This window comes from Pteronotus mesoamericanus, unplaced genomic scaffold (genome assembly GCF_021234165.1).
Source record: "Pteronotus mesoamericanus isolate MK-2021 breed Mesoamerican mustached bat unplaced genomic scaffold, CSHL_Meso_final scaffold_54, whole genome shotgun sequence".
In the NCBI taxonomy this organism is placed as follows: Eukaryota; Metazoa; Chordata; class Mammalia; order Chiroptera; family Mormoopidae; genus Pteronotus; species Pteronotus mesoamericanus.
Genome location: NW_026555321.1, coordinates 45,622,027 through 45,646,851, shown reverse-complemented (window position 1 = coordinate 45,646,851; position 24,825 = coordinate 45,622,027). Strand labels below are relative to the sequence as shown.

The 24,825-nt window shown below is 45.2% G+C and overlaps 1 protein-coding gene across 3 annotated transcripts in view; it reads right to left on the bottom strand.

The window, feature by feature from the left end:
• The window catches only part of PTPRG (protein tyrosine phosphatase receptor type G), a 681,808-nt gene that overhangs the window by 92,390 nt on the left and 564,593 nt on the right, over nt 1–24,825 (bottom strand). For all 3 annotated transcript variants that reach the window (XM_054595580.1, XM_054595582.1, XM_054595581.1), the window contains exons 9-11: nt 8,952–9,136; nt 5,839–5,947; nt 189–238 (exon numbers count right to left, since the gene is read on the bottom strand). In XM_054595580.1, the coding sequence (XP_054451555.1) occupies nt 189–238; nt 5,839–5,947; nt 8,952–9,136 (344 nt within the window). The remainder of the gene's footprint in view (nt 1–188; nt 239–5,838; nt 5,948–8,951; nt 9,137–24,825) is intronic.

Here is a 24,825-nt window from a genome sequence, read left to right as displayed (position 1 = left end):
TGTTTTAACTGTGTTGCACAACAAGTTTTCATAATGTATTGAATTATAAAGTGAATAATGTCTTTTTTCTGTATTTGAACCTCTTCACATTAAGCAATTAAACAACATCATACTGCCACCTTGTGGTAACAGTTTTAACTGCATGCAAATTAACAGCCAGGACAAAACAATTACTCTTCTTTACTTACCACTCCCGTTTTAACAATTCTGGTCCCTTGGAATATTCGAGTGGTATTAGCTGAGAAACAAAAAATTAGATTGTAAGCTATTAATTTTTTTGTTGTTTTTGTTCCAACAAAACTTCACTTACAAACATAAATATGAATTACATACAATTTTCACATCATGAAATGTTCTTTTTTAGATTTTTTCCAAACCACTTAAGAATGCGAAACCCTTCTTAGGTTCTGAGTCATTAAAAAATATGCAGAGGGCTAGGTGTTGCCTGTGGGCCATAATTTGCTGAATCTTGCCTTAAGTTATTAGCTTAAATTTTTAAAAAATTGTTACTGATTTCTGATTTATTGAGGTAAACTTACATAAAGTAAAATGTAGAAATCCTAAGTGTATAGTCCAATTAATTTTCACCTCTGTAAACACCTGTGTAGCTGCCACCCCTATTGAGAAACAGACACCCTGCTGCACCCCAGCAGGTCTGCGCGTGCCCCATCCGGTCAACAGCCTCCCCCCCAATTTCCCTGTCAGAGCTCTATTTTTGAATTTCATATAAATGGAATCCTATTATTTCATAGTTCCTCTCCATTCATTTTGTTTATAATTTCTTATATTATCCTTTCCATGATTACAATATACATCATAAATTTATTACAGTTTACCTTCAATTAGCACTATTAACACTTCCTAAAAATACAATTATTTAACTCTATTTGCCTGTCTTACCTTTGTGTAATGTCAAATATTTTACTTCTACTTAAGTTTTAAAACCCACTGTTGTTTCACAAGGTAAAATTCTTTTATACTAACCACACATTACTCTCCCTGGTGTTCCTTCTTTCCTGCAGTTTTGTTCACTCGTGTTATCATTATTAAACAATATAACTTTTAAAAATGTTTCCTTGTGGTAAATAAACATAGCACAAAACTTACCATCTTAACCACTTTTACATATACAGTTCAGTCGTGTCACGTTCACGTTGTTGTGCAATGGAGCTCCAGAACGTGGCATCTCGTAAAACTGAAACTATCCCCTTTAAACAACAAATCCCGCCTCTCTGCCCCCAGCCTCTGGAAGCCCCATTCTACTTTCTGTTTCCTTAGGTTTGACTACTCTAGTACCTCATATAACTGGAATCACAGGTTTGCCTTTTTGCAACAAGCTTCTTTCACTTAGCACAATGTCTTTGAGGTTCCTCCATGTGTCAGAATCTCCTTCCTTTTTACGGCTGAATGGTATTCCACTGTATGTGTACCACAATTTTTTTTACCCATTAATTATTGATGGGTGTTTGGGCTGTTTCCCTTTTTTCACTATTGTGAATAATGCTACACAGTATAACTTTTAAAAAAGAACATGTCAAAACAAGCTTTTGTCATGATCTTAAAAACCAATAGTGGATACAAACTAAAAGCCTGCTTCCTATATATGCATGACACTGAAAATTAGCAAAAAACGCTAAATACCAAATAACATTTGTGCCTGCTGTTGTTTTTATATAAACCAGAAGTGGCAGATGACCAACATAATTTCTGTGTGGCCTGCAAGTTATTTTAAAAAATTGATTTTGCTGCCACTGTAAATTTGCTACTTTGTAAACACTGTAAACGACAGCCTTCACCTAAAAGAAAAATAAATCCCAAATTCCCACTTATCCTGAAAAATCACAATATTTGGCAAAACTGAGCTCATCTTCCTGCAGGGCAACATTTGGCCAGAGCTAACTGCCCATCACACCCTTTCAGTGGACATGCGACCTCCAATTTTCCACTGTCAGCCCTCCCCTCCTTTGTACATGTTCGCGGCCTGGCCTGGGGAGCACCCACGCTTGCAACCCGACCTAACCACATATTCATTTTGCACAGTTGTCAAGTGAAATGTGCAAAGAGGCAAGTGCGGGGAACAGGCAGATCAGGAAGTCAATACCAGCAGGTCAAAGAAGGCAGCCTGGAAAGCAAAAGGCTCTCGCTGGGACTAACCAGAAGCTTCCATGATTGTTTAATTGCTCCAGGATCAGTGCTGTCCTGGCTGCCTCAGACAGGTCTGTGCACCTCCTTTGTTAAGACAGGAATAAAAGTTCTCAGGAGACCTGCCTCACCTGTCCTTCCCAAAGGCTCTGATTAAGGCCAAGGAACTAAACCGCCACTCCATCAGCATGCCTGCTTTTCACTAATCTCGAACAATATCCAGCGGGCACCGTTCTGGCCATGGTGACTGGGAAGTTCCTACAGGACCTCTCTTCAGGAGTGCTTGACCTGGGTCCACAGGGCCTAATGGAACTCAGGGACAGGGAAAAATGACCCAATGCATTGTCCTTTGTGCCTGAGCTCTCACTGAGATTCCAGCTCTTCCTTCCACAGTGAACAGAGCAACAAGTATCAGCTAGTAGGACCCAGGACTTTGTCTCCAATTGAAATAGGATGTCTTCTTACAGCCTCATAGAGGTAGCTCTTTTGGAATATCCTTTCTGTTCATCACTACTCAGAAATCACAGCAGCTAACAGACCCACCACTTGTCATTTAATTCTTTAATCAGAAAGTGCACATATTACTACATTCCAAATTTGTTTGTTTAAAATATTTTGACAATTGTATTTGAACGTAACTGGTATCCTTTACTATGTACTTTACTTTTTTATTTTAAATCATTTTAAGAGAGGATCCATCAGCTTTGTTGGTAGGCTGCCTAGCAGGTCTGTGGCTCAAAGAAAAACTCAAGAACCTCTACTTTCTATGACTGTTGAGAGTCACAAAGAAGGCTTTGAACATTTAGTCAGTCAGTGCTGTTATCTGTTTGTTGAAGACAGGGGGTATGTGGCCAATATTTAGTCTTTGGGGGTTGTCCATTTCTGTGCGTAAATAACTGGGCTTTGGGATAAGAAATCAAGACCTGGCTTAGTAGCCAAGTGATTTCTCACAGGCTACTCTACTGCCCCGAGCACCATTTCCGCTTTTGTAGATTAACAGCTGTATTGGAAACTGCCATGAGGTCAGATGAAATAACTTATGGGCAAATGTTCTGTAACCAACACTCTGTAGATACTGCTCGCTATTGCTACTATTACATTTATGACAGTAGAATAAATGTAACATATTTATAGGATGTAAACTAGTGGTATATTTGCTATGATAAGGTATTCTATATGGCTTCCTCATGCTCCCAAACCAGAGGTAAAGTTTATCACTGAGAAACCTAATTATTCCAAACAAAGCTTCCATAAAGTCTCTAAGCTTTTTCCCTGTCCCTGTTAAAACTGAAGTCTTAAGAGAAAACTTGGTACACTGGCCTCTACCGCTCATAAATCCCTACTTGGCTCACCAGAAAAGGTAAGTTAGCTTACCTTCCGTAAGATTTTTATGCTGCCTCCTGGACGCTGTAGGGAAGATGCTACAGCCATCATGGGAAGGTGGGAAGGGTCCATGCCCTTTGTCAACATTTGGGGACAGACACCAATACATAAAGTGAGTAAACTCACGCCCCCTCTGAATAAAGAGAGTCCATGGACAAAGAAGACACCCAGCCATTTTCAACAAGCTGCTGTGTTGAGACATCTTAATTATTCCATGCTTAGAATTTAGAGCTGACAAGGCTTTTCTGAGTTATATTACATTATAAACATTTAATATTTCAAAGTCCATGCAGGAGCCAGCAAGCTCAGCGGGCTATAAGTCAGGAAAGGCAGTTCTGTGGGTTCCAGGCTCCTGGTCGGAGCCCATGGGATCCTGCTTGTGATTTCTGTGGGTTCCATGGCTGCGGGCCCTACCTCACCCAGCACCCTTGCCCCGGCCAGCACCCCCTCTGGCCTCCTGTGCCCCCACCCCTGGGCTGGCGCGGACGTGGCATCGTCTGAGGTCCCTCCTCAACACAGGCAAAGGGATCATCCGTTCAGAGCACAGATGGACACGAAGAGCATGATTTATTTGTGAAAAAAAAAATACAGCATGCTAATTTCAATTACTTTAAATGGAAGGATGAGATAATGTGAACATTAGCAAAGAACATTTAAATATTAACTTGCGAAAGTATAAAGTTGGAAGGGATCTTTGGGAGGGTATCTAGGTTGGAGGGCTTCTTACCCTGGGTTCATCATTTGTAACTTCTTAAATCAAACCAAATAGAGAGTATTGATAGTCAGTACCAGACACTATGCAAATTACTTAACATTCATCACCCCAAGTCACTCTGTGAGGATGCTACGAGGTTGGTACTATTAAAAGAACCACATTTGTGACTGTGAAACTGAAGCTTAAAAAAAATTAATACACATTCTCAGAATTGCAGAAGTACTAAGTGCAGGCAGGACTCAAACGTGGGGCCTCATTTCAGGGCCCCAGTTCTCAACCAGGAGTCCTCAGTCTTTAATGTACATGCCAGTTGCCTGGGCCATCTGGTTAAAACTGAGATTCCTGGGCCCCAGCCACAGAGAGCCTGAGGCCATCGATCTGGGATCGATGAATGTGCATTTCTCACAGGCTTCAGTTGACTCGTCGCTGTTGGCCCTGCAGCCCTCACAGGGCCCACGCTCAGTTGTGGCATTCTCTAGGGAAAAGCCTTCATCAGATACATGACTCAACGAGGTAAAGAACCACTAGTAGGAAGGTTTCCCTGAAGCAGAGGACCCAGGAAGAAGAGAACCTCATTGGGGAGACCTCGGTCTGACACAGCAAGCTGACGACCTGGTCCCTCAGGGCTGGGCTCACTCAGCTCACATGTCACAAGGGCAAGTCCGCAACTATGGCTTATAGGCTGGAGGCCCAGTTTTGTAAATAAAGTTTTATTGGAACTAGGACTGGAGTTGGGTATGGCAGTGATTTCAACCTTTTTCATCTCATGGCACACATAAACTAATTACTAAAATTCTGCATCACAGATAACACATACTTTCTGCTGATCTGACAAAAAATAGGTATAATTTTGTTTCATTTACACAGGAAGCTATTGTTGTGTTGACTGTTTTCATTTTTTTACTTTGACAATCTAAGGGAAAAAGAGTTCGGTGCCCCTGAAAACTTTTTGTGGTTCACTGGTTGAAAATCTCTGGGTTAGGGTAAGGAAGACAGAGTAGATTCTGTGTTGTTCATGAATTTTTAAAATTGATTTTGCTTTAAAAGAAATCTTATTAAAGTAGAATGTCTTTTAACTACCAAGTTTTTTTCACCCCTTTAAATTTTGAATGTCTCTCTTGCCTCACCCTCGTCCTGGCCCTAGAACCTTCTGCCAGTCCAAATCAGCAGAAACAAATATCTATTTCTCAAGAAGTTCAAGGCCCCCGCAAGCAGGGCCTGCCTGTGTGGTTTGCCAGTTGGAAGGGTAAACTGTGTCTTTTTTGGGCTTTAGTTCTTGCATCATGCAAAGAACTAAATGGCTATTCCACAGCATGACCAGGAGCAGATTCTGTGATCTGACACAGCATTAGACAAACGCCTGGTTCTCTGAGTTGGAAAATAATAGTAACAACAACAATCAAAATCACCACTTCATTCTTCTCCTCTGCCCTACACAGCCCCTAATCTAAAAGACAGGCCTAAATTCCTGAGGCTTCTCAGGTACAATTTAAAGCCCCTGTTCTTAGGCCAGACTTGTCTGGCCTTCTGTCGGAGCATCTGAGCGAGAAAAAGAGACAGCATCAGGAGGGCGGGGCTCAGGCGCACTCCGGCCTTACCTTGAAAGAGCATTGTCTGGCTGAAGTCGCTGCGCATGTCATTCCGACACACGGCCTGGACGCGGAACAGATAAAGGCTGTCAGGTGAGACATGGCTAATGGTGGCTTTCTGTAGGTGAAGAAAGAAAAGCAGTGAGCAGGTTCGAAGGCCAGTACACTAACTCATCTTCCGAGCCAAACCTAAAGTAATGTCCACTATCACTTTCCAGTTTCTGGAGCCTGGCACGGCCCGGCAGACACCTTGCTTCCCTACTGACCAAAGGCTAACTTTGCAAGGAAAGGGTGGTCAGAAATAACCTTGCCTGGGAATCTGGTTTCAACACTGAAATGTGCAGGTTAAGAGGTAACAAAATCAGTCTGGACTCATATTCTTGACTGTGACTTGAACCATGTCTTTGGCCCTCTTTATACTCATGAATCTTGGACATCTTTCATTGTTACTATAACTTAAGAGACTGTAATTATCTACCCTGGACAGCCTCTAGAATTAGCACGTGTACTGGATTTCCAAAGCCATGCGGAGTTTAAAACATCCAACAAGATCTCTGCAAGTCTGTTTCTTTGCAGTTTAAAGGCCTCATTGTATCGCAACCATGGGATAAAATGGGTCGTGACGCTAGGAAGGACACCTGGCTGGAGGTCAAACTGAGATAAAGCCTTTTCACCCATTCGCAGCTGTTAATTCTGAGCCATGTGCTCAATGTCTTTAGCCTCTGCTACCTTCCTGTGTAAAATGGGGAGACAAAGAGCTGCTTCACAGGGTTATCGTGAAAGCTAGGTAACATAGCCAGACAAACCTTGTTCCTATACAGCCCACATCATGCAGCAGAAAAGAGCAGCCCTGGTCTAACACAGGACCAGGCCACACCCGGCCCTCTATCTGTTTGTAAATAAAGTTTTATTGGCACACAGCCATGTCCATTCCTTTATATCTTGGGCAGCATTCACTCTACAATGGCAGGTTTGAGTTGTTGCCATAATGACCCTATGTCGCATAAACCCTAAAATCTTTACTATTTGGCCTTTTGTAGAAAAAGTTTGCCAATGAGACACACGCCTAATGCAGGTCCCCATTTCTCAAAGCTTTATTCCAAGAGTCTTTAAAAAATGATAGAAAAGAAAGTACCTAAAAAGCAGATGGCACTTTCTTTGCAAAGAAACAAACAACAAACGCAACTGATTTCAAAGACTTCTCTAATGGATGAAATGTCATCACAGAAACTTGTGTTCTGGGCCAAGTATAAAAAGCAGCCCCAAGAACTTAACTGCTGAGTGGGTTTTCCTGCTGCACCTATTGAAAACCTCTGACTGGGCATTAAAATGTTATTGTGGCCATACCTGCTTCCGCAGCTTAGAAAAGGGCTTTCTGGCGAGAGCAGTGGGTTGGGGTCACATTATTTAACTGTAAGCCTCATTTATCTCTTTTGGAAAAGGTAGCAATACCATCTGCCCCACAGGTTTGCAGTAAGGATGTGGAAGAGGCATATAAACTGGCAAATGCCACACCAACATTAAATATTACTTTCAGGTTTCTGGGCTGGAGTAACCATCAGTCAGAGAATAGTTTTGTAGCCATTAAGTCGGCATGCTTGACTTCCTGAGGAATTAAGAAAATTAATTTTGTGTGTCCCAAAAGAAACTAACCATCCCTAGAAATTCTTACAAAAAAGAACTTGCTGTCAAAGCATGTTTTTCCCTACATCGCTCTCTTTCTCTGAAAATAATTTATGCCTCATTCTCTAAACCTCTGACCCCATCTTCTGTTCAGAGCAAAATCTTCGCTTCATCTATGCAGGGATTTATTAGAATTCACTCCAAGTCAGTATCTATTCATCTTTGCATGTTTAATTATTTTTCACTTAGAACAAAAAAAAAAAACCCCAAAAACAAACAACAACAACAACAAAAAAAACGCCTAAGCTCCTGCATAGTTTCTGCTGATAAATGCACACATCTGTACTTCAGAAAGAGAGAAATCCCTTATGGACTTCCAGTAGTGACAAGAAAAAGGTTAAAATATATCATAACCTTGGGTAACTTTCAGTAGATTCCTCTCTGATTTCATGAAGCTCGTCATTCCCTTATGTGACCCAGATAACAATGTCTAGTAGGTAAATTGAAAATATAAATGGAAATGAAGTAAAGGAATATTCATCTAAAGAAATATGGAAAGTATTATTCTGTAACTGATTGAATGGGCCCTGGGGACTCTGTATTGGGAGGAAAAAAAGTGATAACCATCATTAAGAATCCCACTCTGTGTGACTGCGTTTTTCATGTGCATATACAATTATAGATTTCATTATTTCAAAGCCTTCCTTTGATTAACAATAAAGGCAAAGGCTTTCAAACCCGATTGTGTCACTTTGAGTTTCCAGGCACAGCCTTAAAGTCTCATGCTTGTTGGAGGGTTTGCTTTTACAGGAAAGGAGGATGGCTTCCAAAACATCTGCTCTGAAGTGCCTTGTTGGGTGTTGGCCACCGAACATTTATTCAAATTTTAAGATGAGATGGGGAATTGGGCACGTACAGCTCAAAGTAAGGTCAGATATCCTAGTGTCTGAGAACAGTGGTTAGAAATGACATGGTCACAGGGATAAAGCGGGTAGGAATGTGTGAGGCAGATCAGATGTGGCAAAGGGAGTGTGGGGACAGTAACAGCTGCATGTGGCAGTGACTGTAGCAGGAGGGAAGAGGAAGAGGAGGAATGATTGTAGTAATAAGAGCTAGTACTTACATAGTGCTTACCACGTGCCAGAACGTGTTGCACAGGCATAGAACATTTAATATTTACAATAACCCTCTAAGATGAAAAGGGCTTAACAGAAGCTCCCTGTTTTTCTAATAATGAAAGACAAGAGTCAGTTTTGAAGGGCCCGATTATGAAGAAATTAACTAGCTTTTCCAGGCGGTGTTAACCAGTAAGTGTAAGGGCAGATGGGGCGCAGGCAGGCTCCGGGCACAGTTCACACTGGGAACCTCCACATGCAGCAGAGCCGGTGGCAGCAGGAGGCTGGGGTGACACAGACAAAGCCGGCCTGCAGGGCCTGGCAGAGCGACACAACGGGGGCCCCTTGCCTAACTGCAAGGGCAGCAGGCACCCCCACTTTTACCAAGTCTTTGTCGCTGTCCTTTGTAAATGTCCGTTCCTTCTCATCTTCGTTCTTGGTCCAGCTGTAGGAGATCATGTAGTTCATGATGGGCGGGTGGTAGATGGTCTCCGGCTGGCTCCAGGACACCTGCAGCGCCGTCTGGTTCAGAGGCTGCACCTTCATGTGGATGGGCGGAGAGCTGCAGACTAAAGACACAAACCGCAAGCTCAGGGGGCTCCTGGCACAACACACCGTCCCCTGGCTGCCCGGAGTTCTCAGAGCCCAACCTCGAAACATGACACACTAGTGGGTACACACAACACTCACACCGCCTTCGTCTGAATCTGCCTACCGTCAGCACTTTTGCCACCTCTCTCCCTTTCCCCTTTCTGTACACACAATCACACCCCCGCCCCCACTGTTTTCCTGCTCAATTATCACAAGCAAGTTGCAGACATCCTGACACTTCACTTTTTAGTACTCCATCCTGCACCTCCTAAGAATAAGGACATGCTACCACATGATCGCAAGAGACTGGATGTATTGTCCCCTCAAATTCATATGTTAAAACCTAATCCCAAAATGTCTTGTTATTAGGAGGTGGGATCTTCGGGAGGAGATTAGGTCATGAGGGTGGAGCCCTCATGAATGGGATTAGTGTCCTTTTTAAGAGACCCCAGAGAGCTCTCTGCCCCTTTGCCATGTGAGGTCACGCAAGGACCAGGATGTGGGCTCTCACAGGTGAGCCTGCCACGGACTTTCCAGCCTCCAGGCCTGTACGAAATAAATTTCTGTTGTTTATAAGCCTATGGTAGTTTGTTAGAGCAAGCTGAGCTAAGACAAAAACCCTAATACCATGATCATACCTAAGGAAATAAACATTTCAAAAATGCTATCTGACACACAGTCCATATTCAAATTTCCCCGATTGTCTCTGAAAGTTTATAGCCATTTTCCCCTTATCAGAGTTGCCCTTATTTCGGTATTCTAAGACTTCAGCTCTTTTAATCTAGTATAGTCATCTGGCCTTTTTTCCTTGATGACTTTTTTCTAGAAGCCAGGCTATTGGACCTGTGGGCTATTACCAATGAAATAAAACTGTAGATTGAATTCTACTGTAAAGAGTTAACAGTATAAAGACATACAATTTAAAATGAGATGCTAAATAAGTTTAAAGCAAAGGCACACACAGACAAAGGGATGACTTTCTCTGACCCAGCAGGACCTCACGGAACAACTACCCTGATGTGGGAAAAGTCAGGCTCACCGCCCCCCCGCCCCTTTATTTCTTGTGGCCGGCAGGCTCGAAGGGACATGGTGGTTCTACGTCTATCTATGAAGAGGCTGAGAATATCAAATCAGCCTTTAGTTCCAACACTTCATGCTTCCAAACATGCTTTTTCACAGTGGCTCGGGTTCGTGCTTCCACTGGGCTCAGAGTCTAGGGCTAGATTTCTCAACCTGTGTACTACTGACTTCTTGGGTCAAACTACTCTTAGCTCTTGGGGAGGCTGTCCTGTGCGTTGTTGGGTGTTTAGCAGCATCCCTACCCTTCGCCAACTAGATGCCACTAGCACCACCCCCCTCCCCAAATTATAACCACCAATAATGTCCGCAGTAATGCCAAATGTCCCTAGGGGATACCAATTGTCCCCAGCTGAGAGCCACTGGTCTAAATGGGGGGATGGGGATTCACCAAAGGATTCCACGCGTGGAGCTAACATTACTGGTCTGGATGAAATGGATGGAGGGGAGGAGAGGTACTCGGGATTGTCCAAGCACAGTATAGGACGATTTGACCCAGGCTATGAGGCCCGGGGAAGACTTGAGAAAGATACACCTGAACGCTGAGAGCTGAGGAGATTGACTGGGTGGCAGACTGGGGAAGAGAGTAGGGCAGGCCGAAGGACCACAGGAGGGAGGCCTAGGGGCTGAAAGGAAGCCCAAGGGCTGGATCAAGGCACAGAGAAAGAGCGGGGAAGAAACAGTGCTGGATGTAGCTGAGTGGGAGGTCGCATAGGCTTAGCTGAAAACTCTGGTCTTTATCCCAAGAGCACTCAGAAGCCACTGGAAAACCTGAACAGAGGAAGACACAGCAGGTTTGTACTTTACAGATTCCTTGAGCAGCAGCTGAGCACAGAACCTGGAGGGTCCAGGAGTGGAGGAGGGGGGCCTGGGAGGAGGTGCAGCAGATGGCCAGCTGCTTGTAGACCAGGGAGAGGAGGGCAGGAGGACAGTGGGTTCTGGAGTGTACGGTTAGAGCGAGCGGAGGAGCCGAGCCACACTGGAGGAGGTGAGCCAGGGGACCATGGCATGGCTGTGGCATCTCCCAGGAGCCCACCATGGCCAGCCTCCACAAAAGCCCCAAGTCCCAGGCCGCTCTGGCAAGCAGGACACTTCCCTGCTCTAAAGAGCTGGCTGCTGAGGCTGCTGGAGAAGAGAGGAGATTGGTTTTGACAGGGAGGCATCCTTTCGCTCTTCAACTGCCAAATCATGCTGCAGCCGGAGAGATCTGCTTTGTGTGACTATGACAGGGAGGAAGGAATAAATTAATGAGGCACTCCCACTGCCCCGAAGAACCCCGGAGGCATTGGCACCACGCTGCCTGCTGCACAAATGCCACCAGAGCAGGGACATCAAACAGAGCCGGTAGGGAGGCTTCCACAGACACACGGGGTGGGAGTGGGGTGGGGGCGGCAGGTGACAGTGTGGACGCTAGGTGGCACTAACATACCATTTAAAATAGTTTAAAACTTCTCGTTTCTGGAGACAGCACAGAGTAGGGGGGAAAGTCAGGAAAAGACCTACACCCCCATTTTTCCAAATGCCAATAACAAACCAAGATTTATACATAGGAAGCTCCTGTCCCTTGCAACGATGACCATGTCAGAAGTGCTGACTTCTGCATGTTTCCTCACATCTGACCATATTCTTACCAACCCCTCTAATTCTGAGGCCTTCGCTCCCCTGTTCCAGTTGGTGGTGAGCTGTGTGGGGATGCCTGTATCTCTAATGGTTACCGAGCCACATAAATAATTCTACCACCCACATGTGGATGCAACCATTCTTATTTATCCTTTGAAAGTAAAACAGCTGGGTTTTCTTTGCTGATTAAGATGACTCATGTTAATTGTTTTAAAAAAGAAACCCAAGCAGTACAAAAAAATATGAAGTTTTTAAAATCACCCAAAATTCCAGCATCCAGAGATAAGCATTGTTAACTTTCTGGGGAGTCAGCATCCAGATATGTATTAAAAGTACATACATACAATTTGATGTAAATGGGGTATGGCGCATTATAGCACTGCAGCTGAATTTTTTTATTGCTGCTTTTGTGCTTTACTCAGTAAGTTGTAGAAATACTTCCTTGTCAATCAATGGAGCTTGGTATCCCTGCTTTGAATAAAGGTGCAGAATTCTATTGTCTCAATGCACCAACAAGTACTGAGTTAGGCTCACACAGGAGGCAGGTCTGGTCGCCCTCTTACAGGACCACGTACCAGGACAGGAATTCAGTTAACCCAGGGGCTTCCACAGAACCGAGCCCGATCAGAGCTGCAGGCCAGGCTGAGCCTGCCCCACAGGCTGAGGAGCCGCATCCAGGCCTGTGGGAAGAGCAGGTGTAACACAGTTTCTCTTCTGCCCCCTCCCTCTGCCGCCTCCCCAGGAGGGAGAGGTCGTCTGGCCAGATTTGGAGGAGACACTGCAGAGTCCAAGGAGGACTTAAGAGCAGGGCTGGCAAACTTCTTCTGTCAAGGTCCAGGTAGTAAATATTTTCCATTTGGTGGGCCAAACAGTGTCTGTTACAAATACTCAACTGTGCCTCTGAAACACAAGGCAGCCCAGGGGGTATGTCTGTGACTGAGTATGGCGGCGCTCATGCCAAACTTTACTCACGGACACTGAATGTTGATTTCATATGCTATTCACGTGCTATTAAATATTCTACTGCTTCCAATTTTTCAGTTGTTTAAAACCTAAAAACCATTCCTAGCTTATGGATGTACAAACAATGGTGGTGGGGTCAGTGGTTTACTGATCCCAGACCTAGAAGATAAAGAAAGGCCAAACCTTTCCCGGAAACTTGTCTTGTGTCCTTAGCACTGAATTCTGCCTTCAGCACATCCTGTGACCCACCCTCCACATACCTGAGATCCTTCCATGTGTTGCTGCATGGAGCTGCATTATATCTGTAATAAATAACCAAACTTCCCCACTAGAAATGTGAGCTCCGTGAGGTTGGCACCTTTTGTCTTGTTTGCTACATTACCCATGATGCCAAAACAGGACCTGGCACAGAAATAAATAATGGCTCAAATGCAGGGATGCTGGTTGACAGGATACAATCCTTGATCTCGCAGTCCACAGATCCTGTGGGACGTGGTCCCTCCACATCTCCAAGTTCATGGCTTTCCATTCTCCTCATTTCCTTGTCTCTGGCAGCCCACCCTACCCACTGGGCAATCCAGCTTCAACGTCATGCTTCCCCCGGAGGTCTTTTCTCTGCACCCTTGGACTGAGCCTTGAGCACCCCGTGGGGAGCACCAGCCTTCTCCCCTTGGCCTGCACGGGGCCTCAGGTTTTCCTGACAGAAGGAGAGAAGGTATGTTGCTCTTTGGTCAGGACCATTGATAAAATTCTCACCTACAAAATCGGTACCACACAATCTCCTCCTGGGCTCACGTTCGTGGGGTGGGGGTGGGGGGCTGTCCCCAGCCTCCACCTCACACCTTCACCAAGGAGACATTTGCTAATCAGATAGAGCACTAAATCTATGAAGGTGACAACACCCCAGCGTGCTCTGTGGCTAAGGGAAGGAAAGTGGACAGGTGCCCTGCACAGACCATGCGAATGAGCAGACAGCACACCAAAGTACCTGTGCTTCTGAGTTTTGCCTGCTTTTTCGGTGATGGAATCCCTTCTTTCAAGTAAAACCACCCCTCAAATCTCAAATACAAACCAGACAAAAGAAGGGAGTTTATAGAACCATTTGGAAACGCTCATATAAACAGGTGTTGGCTTTGGAGCCAGACCTGTGCAGACCCCTTGTGTTCTTGTAAAATGGGTGGTCAGTTCCCAGTAATATCCCCTTCACAGGTTCGGGGTGAAAATGACAGAGCAGTGGGCCTGAGGCTGACGGCACATACAGGGGCAGGCTGCTGGGCCCGTACAGTGTTTGATCAATTGGTGTATCTTGCATACCAAGCTGGACTTCTGAGTCAGGCCTGCACCCCCACGTGGCAGTGGTTACCTGGAGCAGCACAGCAGCACAGACAGGGCGTGAGGGCTCACATTTGCCTCAGGCTCCACCTAGTCCCATCGCCTGCCTTTACCCAGTTTGCCTCACCCACAGGCCTGGCCCCCTGGTGGAACCCTGTCACAGGTATACGGTGGGAGCCCCACTCCCACTGCAAACTGCACCCAACCCAGGGGGTCAGACAGTTGTCTCGACACACCCTCTGGACAAAATTGAAGCCTTTAACCATGTGGGAAATGCCACATGCTGCTGGTTCTCTAAAGAGATCTCCCCTGCGAAGAGCTCTTGACAGCAGCCTTCCCCTCCTCGGGCCTGATTACATTCCCAATGGTGTCTGATTGCTTTCCTTCCACAGGCCTCTTGGACGATGCTCACACCAGCCCTGAGAATTTCTGCCTTTGTTCTGAGCTACCTTTAATTGTGATCCCAGACTTTGTTAAATAATGACAAGGCTTCTAGCAGAGCACCGAAGGCCCTGTGACTCTAAATCAATGTCAAGGATATTTTCTCAGTGGTTCCACAAGCACATGGTAGGGTCCCCCACCCCCACCACACTCCTCTTCACTGTGGGTGTTAGATAAACTAATGGGATCCATGTGAAGTCACTGTAATTTTAAGTGCCTTAAACTATTGGGAGCTAAAGGTCCTCCCAGGCACCAACAGGCCAATTATAGGTCAGAAGTTAAAGAGACAATGCTGCTCAAACACAGCAGTTTGGTGCCAGTTCACGATTTCACAATGCTTGTCAACAGAAATTGAACTGGGGGGGCTGGGCTGGGGAGGGGGAGGTGGGACATTATACGCTGCACAGAGTGGTGTCTGGGGACCAGGCAGGCCTGAGCCGGCTGAGCGGGCGTGGGTCTCTCCTCAGGGACTGGGCAGGTGAGAGAGCAGGGCACTGTCTCCTCTCACCACAGAAGGGAAGGGTCCTAGTAGAAGAGAGCTCCTAGCCTTGCCTCAGACAGCTTACATGCATGTCATATCTTTATTGCCCCAGCTCGGCTAAGAACCCTTAGAACCCTTCAATACAGAGTCCTTTAGGGGAACTTTCCAAAGAAATGGCCTCAGAGAGGAATTTCTCTTCAAAGAGGACTAGGTACACACAAAATACCCTGAAGCAGACCATGGAGGACTTCAAACCTGGAATCTTGGTGCTCCCGCCCCCAATCCTGCCCACGGTCTCCTGAAATGGAATGTGCAGGGCAAGGGTGCTTGAACCAGGAGGGAGGAAATGAAAGCAGGAGGCCCGCTCCAGCATTTTGGGGATTTACAACATCCCAGCAGTATCTGACTGGAGTTGCCAGATGCCCAGGACATGCTGTGTATTCCTCTCAGATGATCCACATAAAGAGAACTGAATCCAAGAGGCAGCTTCGATTATTCTCCCCATGAAAGATGAGTGAGGACACGGATGTCCAGAGAGATCGAGTCTGTGGGCTGGGCCAAGGTCTCAGTGGGAGGCGGGTTCAGAACGGAACCCAGTCTGTCACATTCCACCCGAGAGGGGTCACGTGCATTCCATCCACAGACACCTCCCGCATCTGTTTTCTTATCTGCTGGGTGGGAATACAGATGTCAGGAGGGGTAGCCAAAGTGCTTAAAGGGCTATGCATCTACTGCAGCCTCAGGTCCGTGGCTTCTTCAGCAGGTCTACAATCCTTCGTGCACAAAAGCTTCCTTCCCACTCTGTCTGCCTTCCTGAGCTTCTCTGTTTTCAATGACAGATGAGAAGGCAGGGTCTGACAATTTCCAGAATAGCCTTCAACTCCCTCTCAAACTGGACGCAGCCCAACTGCCATTTTCCCCCATCAGAAATGCAGACTAGGTTTGGATCCCTCAAGCCATCAGGGGATGCTGGGAATATATGCAGACAGACAAGCCCCAAGGCCTTTACTCTGTGCCATTCTGTGCTGACACAGCAACCTTAACGAGTCCCATCTGATGAGCCTGGCTGGGGCTGAGTTAGCATATTACACAAATCCTCACTGTGATTCAGTGGGGCTGCTGGCTCTATCATCACCTCTGTTTCAGAGACTGAGACCCAAGGCTTATTCACTTTGTAGTGAGACTACTTCAGTTCTGGACCCATCAGCTGCATGGTCTTGGATAAATGCATGACATGCCCAGGCACTTGCTGACTGATGTATAGGAAGTGTGGTGTAAGGAGGAGCTATTGTTAAATATTTACTGAGCACCTGCTCTATGCCAGGACTCTGCCCAGGAACTAGCCATAAAGGTGAACACAAGTTGACATGATTCTTGACCTCCTGGGGATTATGGCCCATAGAAGAAACACACCAACCACCTAATCCCTACCAGTTAGTTCTCTATCTTATTAGAAGCTTATTTGTTTGTTTGTTTTAGATTCCACATATAAGAGAAATTTTATGGTATTTGTTTTTTTCCGTCTGACTTATTTCACTTAGAATAACAACCTCTGGGTCCGTCCATGTTTTCATAAAGGAGAATATTTCATTCTTTATTAAATGGCTGAACAATATTCCATTGTATATATACCACAATTTCTTTATCCATTCATTCATCCATTAACACTTAGGTTGTTTCCATGTCTTGGTTATTGTAAATAATGCTGTAGTGGACATAGGAATGAAGGTATCTTACAGAGTTAGTGTTTTTGTTTCCTTCAGATAAATACCTAGAAGTGGAACTGCTAGATCACATGGTGATTCTACTTTTAATTTTTAAGGATCCTCCATACTGTTTTCCAGTATGGCAATACAAATGGGCTGCACCAATTTATATTGCCACCAGCATCGCCACCAACACTTGTTATTTCTTGTCTTTCTGATGATAGGCATTCTAACAGGCCTGAGGTAACAAACAGCTCCTTGTGGCTTTAATTTGCATTTCCCTGATGACTGATAATGTTCAGTATCTTTTCGTGCACCCGCTGGCCATCTGTATGTATTCTCCTATTCTAATATTTGCTCTCTCTCTCCAGTCCCTGACACCGGGTTCCTAAATCCCTTGGTGCTCATCTTTTGTTCTACGGAGGTGACTGTGTGGGCTCCTGAATGGCTTCTGGATTGTGGCTGGTCACTGGAAAGACCAAGCCACAATAAAAGGCCCGGGATTTTCAGCTCCACCTACAATCCCTCCCCTAGAGAGGGAAGAGAGTTGGGAAATGGGAGTTAATAATTGATTATACCTACGTGTGGAGCCTCCATAACAATACCAAAAGTATGGGGTTCAGGGAAATTCAGATCTGGTTGTTCACCTGTACCTTTAAAATAGCCTTTAATAAACTGGTAATTGTGTTTCCTTGAGTTCTGTGAGCCACTCTAACAAGTAAATCAAACCCGGAGGGTCTTGTGGAAACCTCCTATTTGCAGCCAAGTCAGATAGAAGTTGTGCGGTGGGAGGAGCCTTGTGGGGCCGAGGCCTCATCCTGTGAACCCAATGTTATCTCCAGGCAGGTAATATCAGAACTGAGTTAAACTTTAAGACATCCAGCTGGCATTGCAGAGAACTGCTTGGTAGGAAAAACTCCCACACATTTGGTGACCAGAAGTGTCAGAAGTGATGGATTCTGTGTGAAAGTAAAGGAGAAAGACACAGGAGATGGACAGCTGGCTTCTTCCCTACTCAGGAAGGAGAACTGCTTTTCTTCCACACCTGTAGAGTTTCCTCTATACCACCCAGAGGCATCCCCTCCATTCCATAAACAAGCCCTGGTGCACGATTCCGTTTCTCAGCCAACAGTTGAGTATTAGATACTCTGTTTAGCAACTGCCACGAAGACAGCAAGTTTGAAAACTTCCATATCCTGTCAGCTGTATCTGCTGTGCATGGAACAGAGCCATGCACTTAAAACATGTGCAACGGCAGCAGCTTGTGTCTGGGAAAGCAGAGGTGGCCATTCAATTCTCCAGTTCTCTAAACATGTGGTTTTGACTTTCCCACATTATACTATTCCTGACCTCTCCTCCCTTCTTAAAAGTCTTTTTCCTACGTGATATTCCTCTTCCTCTCAGAACTAAAGGCCACGGGAGGTGTCTATGTCCTGTGCAGGAAAAAGCATTGTTCAGCTTGGCGCTAAGGGAGGTGGCCAAGTTCAGAATGATGCATCTTCCCAGCCCCACTTGACGAGAGCTGCTTCTTGAACACTGGGTGGAAGGCTGGGTTCCATGTACCCTAGGGCCCTTCCCTCTCCTTTAAGATGCTGTGCTCTCCTGCCAAAAGGCCAAAATGGACGCCTGCCTCTTTCACTGGACACAGCATCCCTTCCATGTGGTACCTCTTAATTTCTACCTTCTCCCACTACTTTGCTCTAACCTGGGCTCCAACTGATGGTCTGTACCAGAGACCAGGGTGCAGGCCTAGGGTGGGCAAATGTCGAGTGGCCTTGACCTGGAGCTGGGTTTTTTCTCTGGCTGAGTCCCCTATTTCCCACCTAATAGTTACGGGGGCAGTAACTAAGATGATGTTACTGCCCCACTTATTATGAAGAAACACCTGGGTCATTCAGAGGCCCGTAGCTGCCCTCAGGAACTCGAGACTGTTATCAAACACCATCTAAGATCTAAGACTTGATGAACTGTCATTATCAGTAATCCCAGTGGCCATGCCCAGTGATCATCTAGTGACCCACACTGATGGGGTTAGCCAGGTTCTATTAAACCACTGACTCTAAATGATAATAACACGAAGAGGTCAGAGTGCCCTCATTTGTTTCAATTTGGTCCTTAAAATGGTTTTTCTTTTAGAATTAGTTATCAATGAGGCTTGGCACCTAACATATTTAAAGGGAGTGTCCTGGCTCTTGCCTGACAGTTAAGTAATTAGTTTTGGCACCTGCCTCTCTTGCTAGCTCTAGTTCAGGGACCACTGTTCATTTTCCAACCCCGGTTTGACCCCTAGATGTGGCATCTGCATCAACTTGGTCATTTGGAAAGGATGACCCTCTGTGGTATGGTTCCATGGTCTGCCACACCTGGGAAGTGGCCTCAGTAGATCCTCTTGGGCTTGGTCAAAAGGACCCAGAGGAAAAGAGAGGGCCTGCCATTAGCATGGAGAGATCAAGGTAATGAACAGGCAGTACTGCCTAGCGGGGAATCACCTATGCAGAACTTGGGAGGGAGAGGGCCATTCAACCTCTGCCATATGGGTACATATGTTCCGAGGAGCTTGTGCTTCTGACTGGCTGGTGAAAGCCAACATTTTTCAATGGCTAGTACACTCCTCTCTGAGAAGGTTCCTCTCTTCTAGAAAGCCTTTGCGGGTGCCAGCTCAGAAGCATGGAAACCATGGCGTTCCATGCACTTGATATATAATACCTGTTAGCATTTAGTGTTATACATATAGACAGCGCCTTCAGAACACAGGCACTAAGTTTTCTTTGTATTTGAAGCAAAACAGCGAAGACACTCATTTTGGTCCAAGCTAGTGCTTTGAAATCCCAAAAGCACTCCAGAGAGGGCCTAGGAGTGAACTCAGCAACCATGATGACCACCAGCTGTGCTGAGAAGAAGAAAAGACGACTTGAGATGACTCGACAAGGGCTCCCACTTCAGAGTCTTTACAGATGGTCTTTGAATCTCAGGCCTCAGGGGTGAGGTGAAACTGTTTCCCAGCACAGCAGAAAGTCCCGGGTACTGTCCAACTTCCTTGTTCCTTAGCTAACATATGTTTGTGGAATAATGAGTGGAAAGAGTGGGGAAGATAAACAGCCTGTCTCCCCACTATGCTCCCCAGTGATTCCAAGTAGATACACACACCACACCCCGCGGGGCGTCCTGCTGCATGGATTGTGAGTGCTAGTTATTAGTAAGAGGCAGGGAAGTGAGTGGCTCTGGGAAAAAGAGTGCTGTTGGCCTTTGTTAATTTCCACCCGATTGTTCCCGAGCACCATGGTGCCCACACAAATAAATGCAATGCCAAGGAAGAGTTTTCTAGAAAATAAAGAAAAGCTGAAGCCATAGGAGGGTGGCTAAGTTGGCCTAGAAGATCAAACTGCCTACCCTGCCTGGAGACAGAGCAGATTAAGTAATTAGGTAATATTTATAGCATGAAGACGATAGATGGCCCTTGGCATCTGTTAAAAATATCAGTTCAACATCTCCCCAGCCATAAAGTACGTCTGCCTGGGAGCAGCCTGCCACCAGCACCTGCAACTTTAAATCCTCCATTCTCTACTGTGAGGTGGGGTAGAATGGTTGTTCCTTGAGATAGAGAAGACAGCCCTCTCTCCATGGTTTTTTTTTTTTTTTGGATAGATGCTTTCACCCAAGTGGTTTATGGTCGAAGTGGAAGGTGTTTTCCCACATCCTGGGAACCTCTCCAATTCTTGAGAGCGATGTAGAATCCTACTCCAAATGCCTGGCTGTGCTCCCACAACAGCATGCAGCCTGGACTAGGTCATAAATGCCCCAACTGTGCCAACGCTTGCGGAAAGAATCTTTTTACTCCTGGCCACGTGACATGTGTGGGTTAGCTTAGTCCATCTGTGCACCTGTCTGTCCATCCATCCATCCATCTATCCATGTCAAAGTTTACTGAGGAGCGAACAGTGACCATTGCACTCTCTCTGACAACAATGAAAAAGAGGACAGCTTCACCCTTCATGGAGCTTATGTGGTTATGGGACAGCTAGAGATTAGAAAAAAAAAAAAAAAATCACACAAATGAATGTATTGTTCCTACAGTGATAAGTGCTATGAGAGAAAAGTACAGGTGCTTTGCCCCAAGTGACTGGGCCAAGGCGTTCAGGAAACTACTCTTGCAAAGGGACCCTAGAGCTAAGCTATGATGGCCGAGGAGGGGTCCCTAGGCACAGAGGTGGGGCAAGGGACTTTCAGGCAGGAGACACCGCCGGCTGGGACTGGAGGGTAGCAGTGTACTGAGGGGTAGGATGCCAAGGGAAGAAAAATGCAACATGGGGCTGCAGAGAGGGGCAGGACATGTGAACCATGTTAAGAAATGCAGATTTCATTAAAAAGGTTGTAACAATTTCAAACAACCGGGTTTTGCACTTCTATGAGGAAGACAGCATGGCCCCCTATTCTGAAAGGTACTCTCCGGGGATCATGTCACGTGTAACAGGTTGTTCTGAACATACAAAGAAGGCACTGCTGACCAACACACAAGAAAGTATCATTATTTGCGGAGTACTTTCCACATTCCAGGCTCTGTCATAAATGTTCCTTACACTGATTCATTTAAAAGGCCACAAGCCAAGGGGGACGTTGTAATTATTATCTGCACTTTATAGTTAAGGAAACCAAGACTTAGCTATTAACTACATCAAGAAAATGTAGAAGTAAATGGTTGACCTGGAGTTTGGGTCCAGGTGTGCCTGACTCCAAAACTTATATTATTATCCAGTACCTTATATTTTCTCATCATTCATTCACTCAATCACTCATTCATTTATTCAATGAACAATTACTATACACCTACTGTGTCTCAGGCACTGTGTTAGGCTCTATTGATTCAAGGATGCACAAGACCTTCAGCCTAGAAGGCCTCACAGTCCAGACCTAGGGGGTGCCCTGGTCCTCCCAGGAAATGAACCCATGATTAAGGCCTCAGCCGCTTGTGCCCTGAACACCCAAGATGACCTGCCAAAAGCAAGCCAAGTAAATACTGATTCCTTTTGCAAAGGAAGATCACCCTATCCCCACAAGTACGTTTAGTTGTGAAGCTCCTTCATTCAGGAAGGAGTAATAAACTGTGCTGTAAGCCACCTGCAGGCATCTAAAAACAAAGAGGGCACCGTGGTGGATTCATTGGAACCTGGCAGTCTCTTGGAAAACTGAAAGAATGCTGCTTTCGGAAGTAAGAGGATCTCAGTTCACATCTCAGCCCTGTTAGTTCCTGGCTGGAAGGCTCTGGATAATCACTTGCTCTCTCTGAGTCTCAGACCACTCATCTGTTAAAGGGAAACAATAACGCTGCATTTCTTTCTTTGCACACCCCAACCATCCTCCATTGAGACTTAGAAATCTCAGAGACTCTAGTCCAAAATCCATCCCTAAGGATCACTTCTACCCACATTCAACCACTGGCATCCTGCCTGGAAGATTTCCATCAGCCTCCTGCTGGTCTTGCAGATTCCACCCTGGTTCTCTGCAAACATTCCTCACATAACAGAGTGATGGGTTTAAAAACCTGTTCAGATCATAAAAACCTGTTCAGATCATTCTATAGCTCTGCTTAGGACCCCCGCCCCCCCGCCCCGCCGCCAAGGCTTCCCAACTGCTATTAAGAATACAATCAACTCCTTAGCAAGAAAAGTTTTTCCCACACTTCATCATTGCTCTCCAACCTCTCCATGATGGCTCCCATGCCCTAGGGCCTGTGCAAATGACCTTTCCCTCTGCATTTTGCAGGGCTGGCTCCTGTCCTATCCAAGGCAGATCCCTTCCCTGCTGCCTCCCCACCTTCTAGCACTCTCGGTACACTCCTGATGTGGTTTCAGAACAACAGGGAAGCTCTATCATTGGTTGATTTATTTCTTTCTCACCACTAAAATGTACACTCAGGATGAGGAACTCTTCTCCCTTATTTCAGCTCTTATTTCTAGTGCCATAGTAGATGCTGAACAAATATTCCATAAATGAAAAGTGAGTTCTGACAGAAGCTGTTTTGGGGAATAAATAAAACATGCAGGAACAAAAGAGGCTAGCATAGCACTTGGTACACAAATACCCTTAATGCAACCTTTTTAACCACAGGTTCTTGAAGCACAGCTCCTTGAGTAAAGGAATTCTCCAGTGGTGGATGGAACTGTCTAACAGATGAGGAGAAATTCACTGGTTACAAAATATGAAGCCAAAGTAGTTAATGCTACATGAAGTGTCTACACAGTATCACTTTTATGCCAATCAATCAAAGGCGACTTAGCCCGACTCTTTATATATTTACATAAAATTATAGTAATCATGGGATATCTGGCATGACCTTCAAAACTATGAGGAACCCAGAAATTTGGACAGCCTTAAAAACCAGCCCTACTTTTTGCCTTCTTTCTTAATCACTCTCAAGGTGAAAAAAAAATATAGCTACATGATAGCTATTTTTATTTATTATTATTACTATTAATCCTCACTGAGGGTATTTTTTATTATTGATTTTAGAGAGAGAGAGAAGAAGACAGAGAGAGAAACAGACAGACAGACAGAAACATCAATCTGTTGTCTCCCATACGTGCCCCAACTGGGGATTGAACCCACAACCTTTTGTTGTGCGGGGTGATTTTCCAGCTGATCTACCTGGCCAGTGCTAAATGATAGCTATTTTTAAAAGAAGGAGGTATAAAACACTCCATGAGGGCTGCATTACAAATGTATTTCCCCTAGCACTTTGCTGAAAGTTTCTGCAAGTAACAACATAACTTTTTGGGAGAATTTCTGGGAAGGCAGCTGCCTACAAAAGACTTAAGTGTTCATATCAGAGCTTCTTTCAATAACATAAAATAATTCAAGTTCATTAACCCTGTAAGTGGAAATGATTAAACTGAAGATAGAACAACATTAATATTTTCTCCCCAAATAGCAGAAAACCATATTTTCAGTGTAAAACACTTTTAAAAAGCAATTGTGGATTTACTTCTTTGTTTCCTAATTTGGGTGGAAAGACTAATGCTCTTTCTCAATGTGTGCTGATTGAAAACAGGCTAGTTACTTAGGCATTCTCATATAGTGGCTTATGTCTTTAAAAACTGCTTTTAACCAAAATGTGAATTTAAAATGTGGTGAAAAAAGGGATCCTTCCATCAGCAGAGCAGAGACTGTATTCCAAAAAACATGGCATTGGCTTAGGAGACTGGAAGGGGGCACACAGGCAACCTGGTGTCTTCACCATTTCCTCCGCTTTCATTATATTATACAGTGTCACTTTAATTAAGTCATCAAATCAAATTATCAGATCAAGTGGTTTTGATTCCACTGTGATTTGAACAGGTTTCGTTAAATTAATAAACCATATGTTTCGTGTTGTTACAAGGAAAGATATTTTTCTCTGTTCACTGTTCCAAACGTCTTCACAATAGACAGTATTCAGCACTTAATCACCAAATGCTCTTTCGTGTACCCGGGATGTGTTGCAAAATAACTGAAATGACAGCCCATTAAATCCTCAAGTCTGTCCACGTTATTTACCGATACAGGGCAGATTGGCCAACTAAATGTCCCTTGAACAATCCACCAAGCCTAAATACTGTTTCCATTTACTGGAACGAAAGCTTTTACTTTTTTATGGGTGACATCCATTACTCGTCCTTCTTCAGCAACAATATAGTATTAAGATGACATTCTCCCCTTTTCTTTGGTGTCTCTCATGGCCATGCATCTCATTCTTGGCATCGAAAGGCTTCATTCTGTTTTCTCTTTTTCACCCAGTACATCCGATCCTCCTGACAGGGGGCAGGATGGGGGACCATTAACTCGGGCTTTCCCCACAGGGCTGCTCAGGGAACAGGAGTTACTGACTGCTGCCAGGGGAGCGAGGAGGTGGGGTGCTGCCTTCAGCCCGCTGAGGCTCTGCTTACACCTCTGGTGGGATAGGTGACCAGGTGATGAGGTGAATTGCCAGGTGGCTGGTTACCAAATTAACAGACCTTGCACGGGTCCTAGGGTCTTACAGTAGAATGGAAGAGTAAAACCAACCAATGGACGC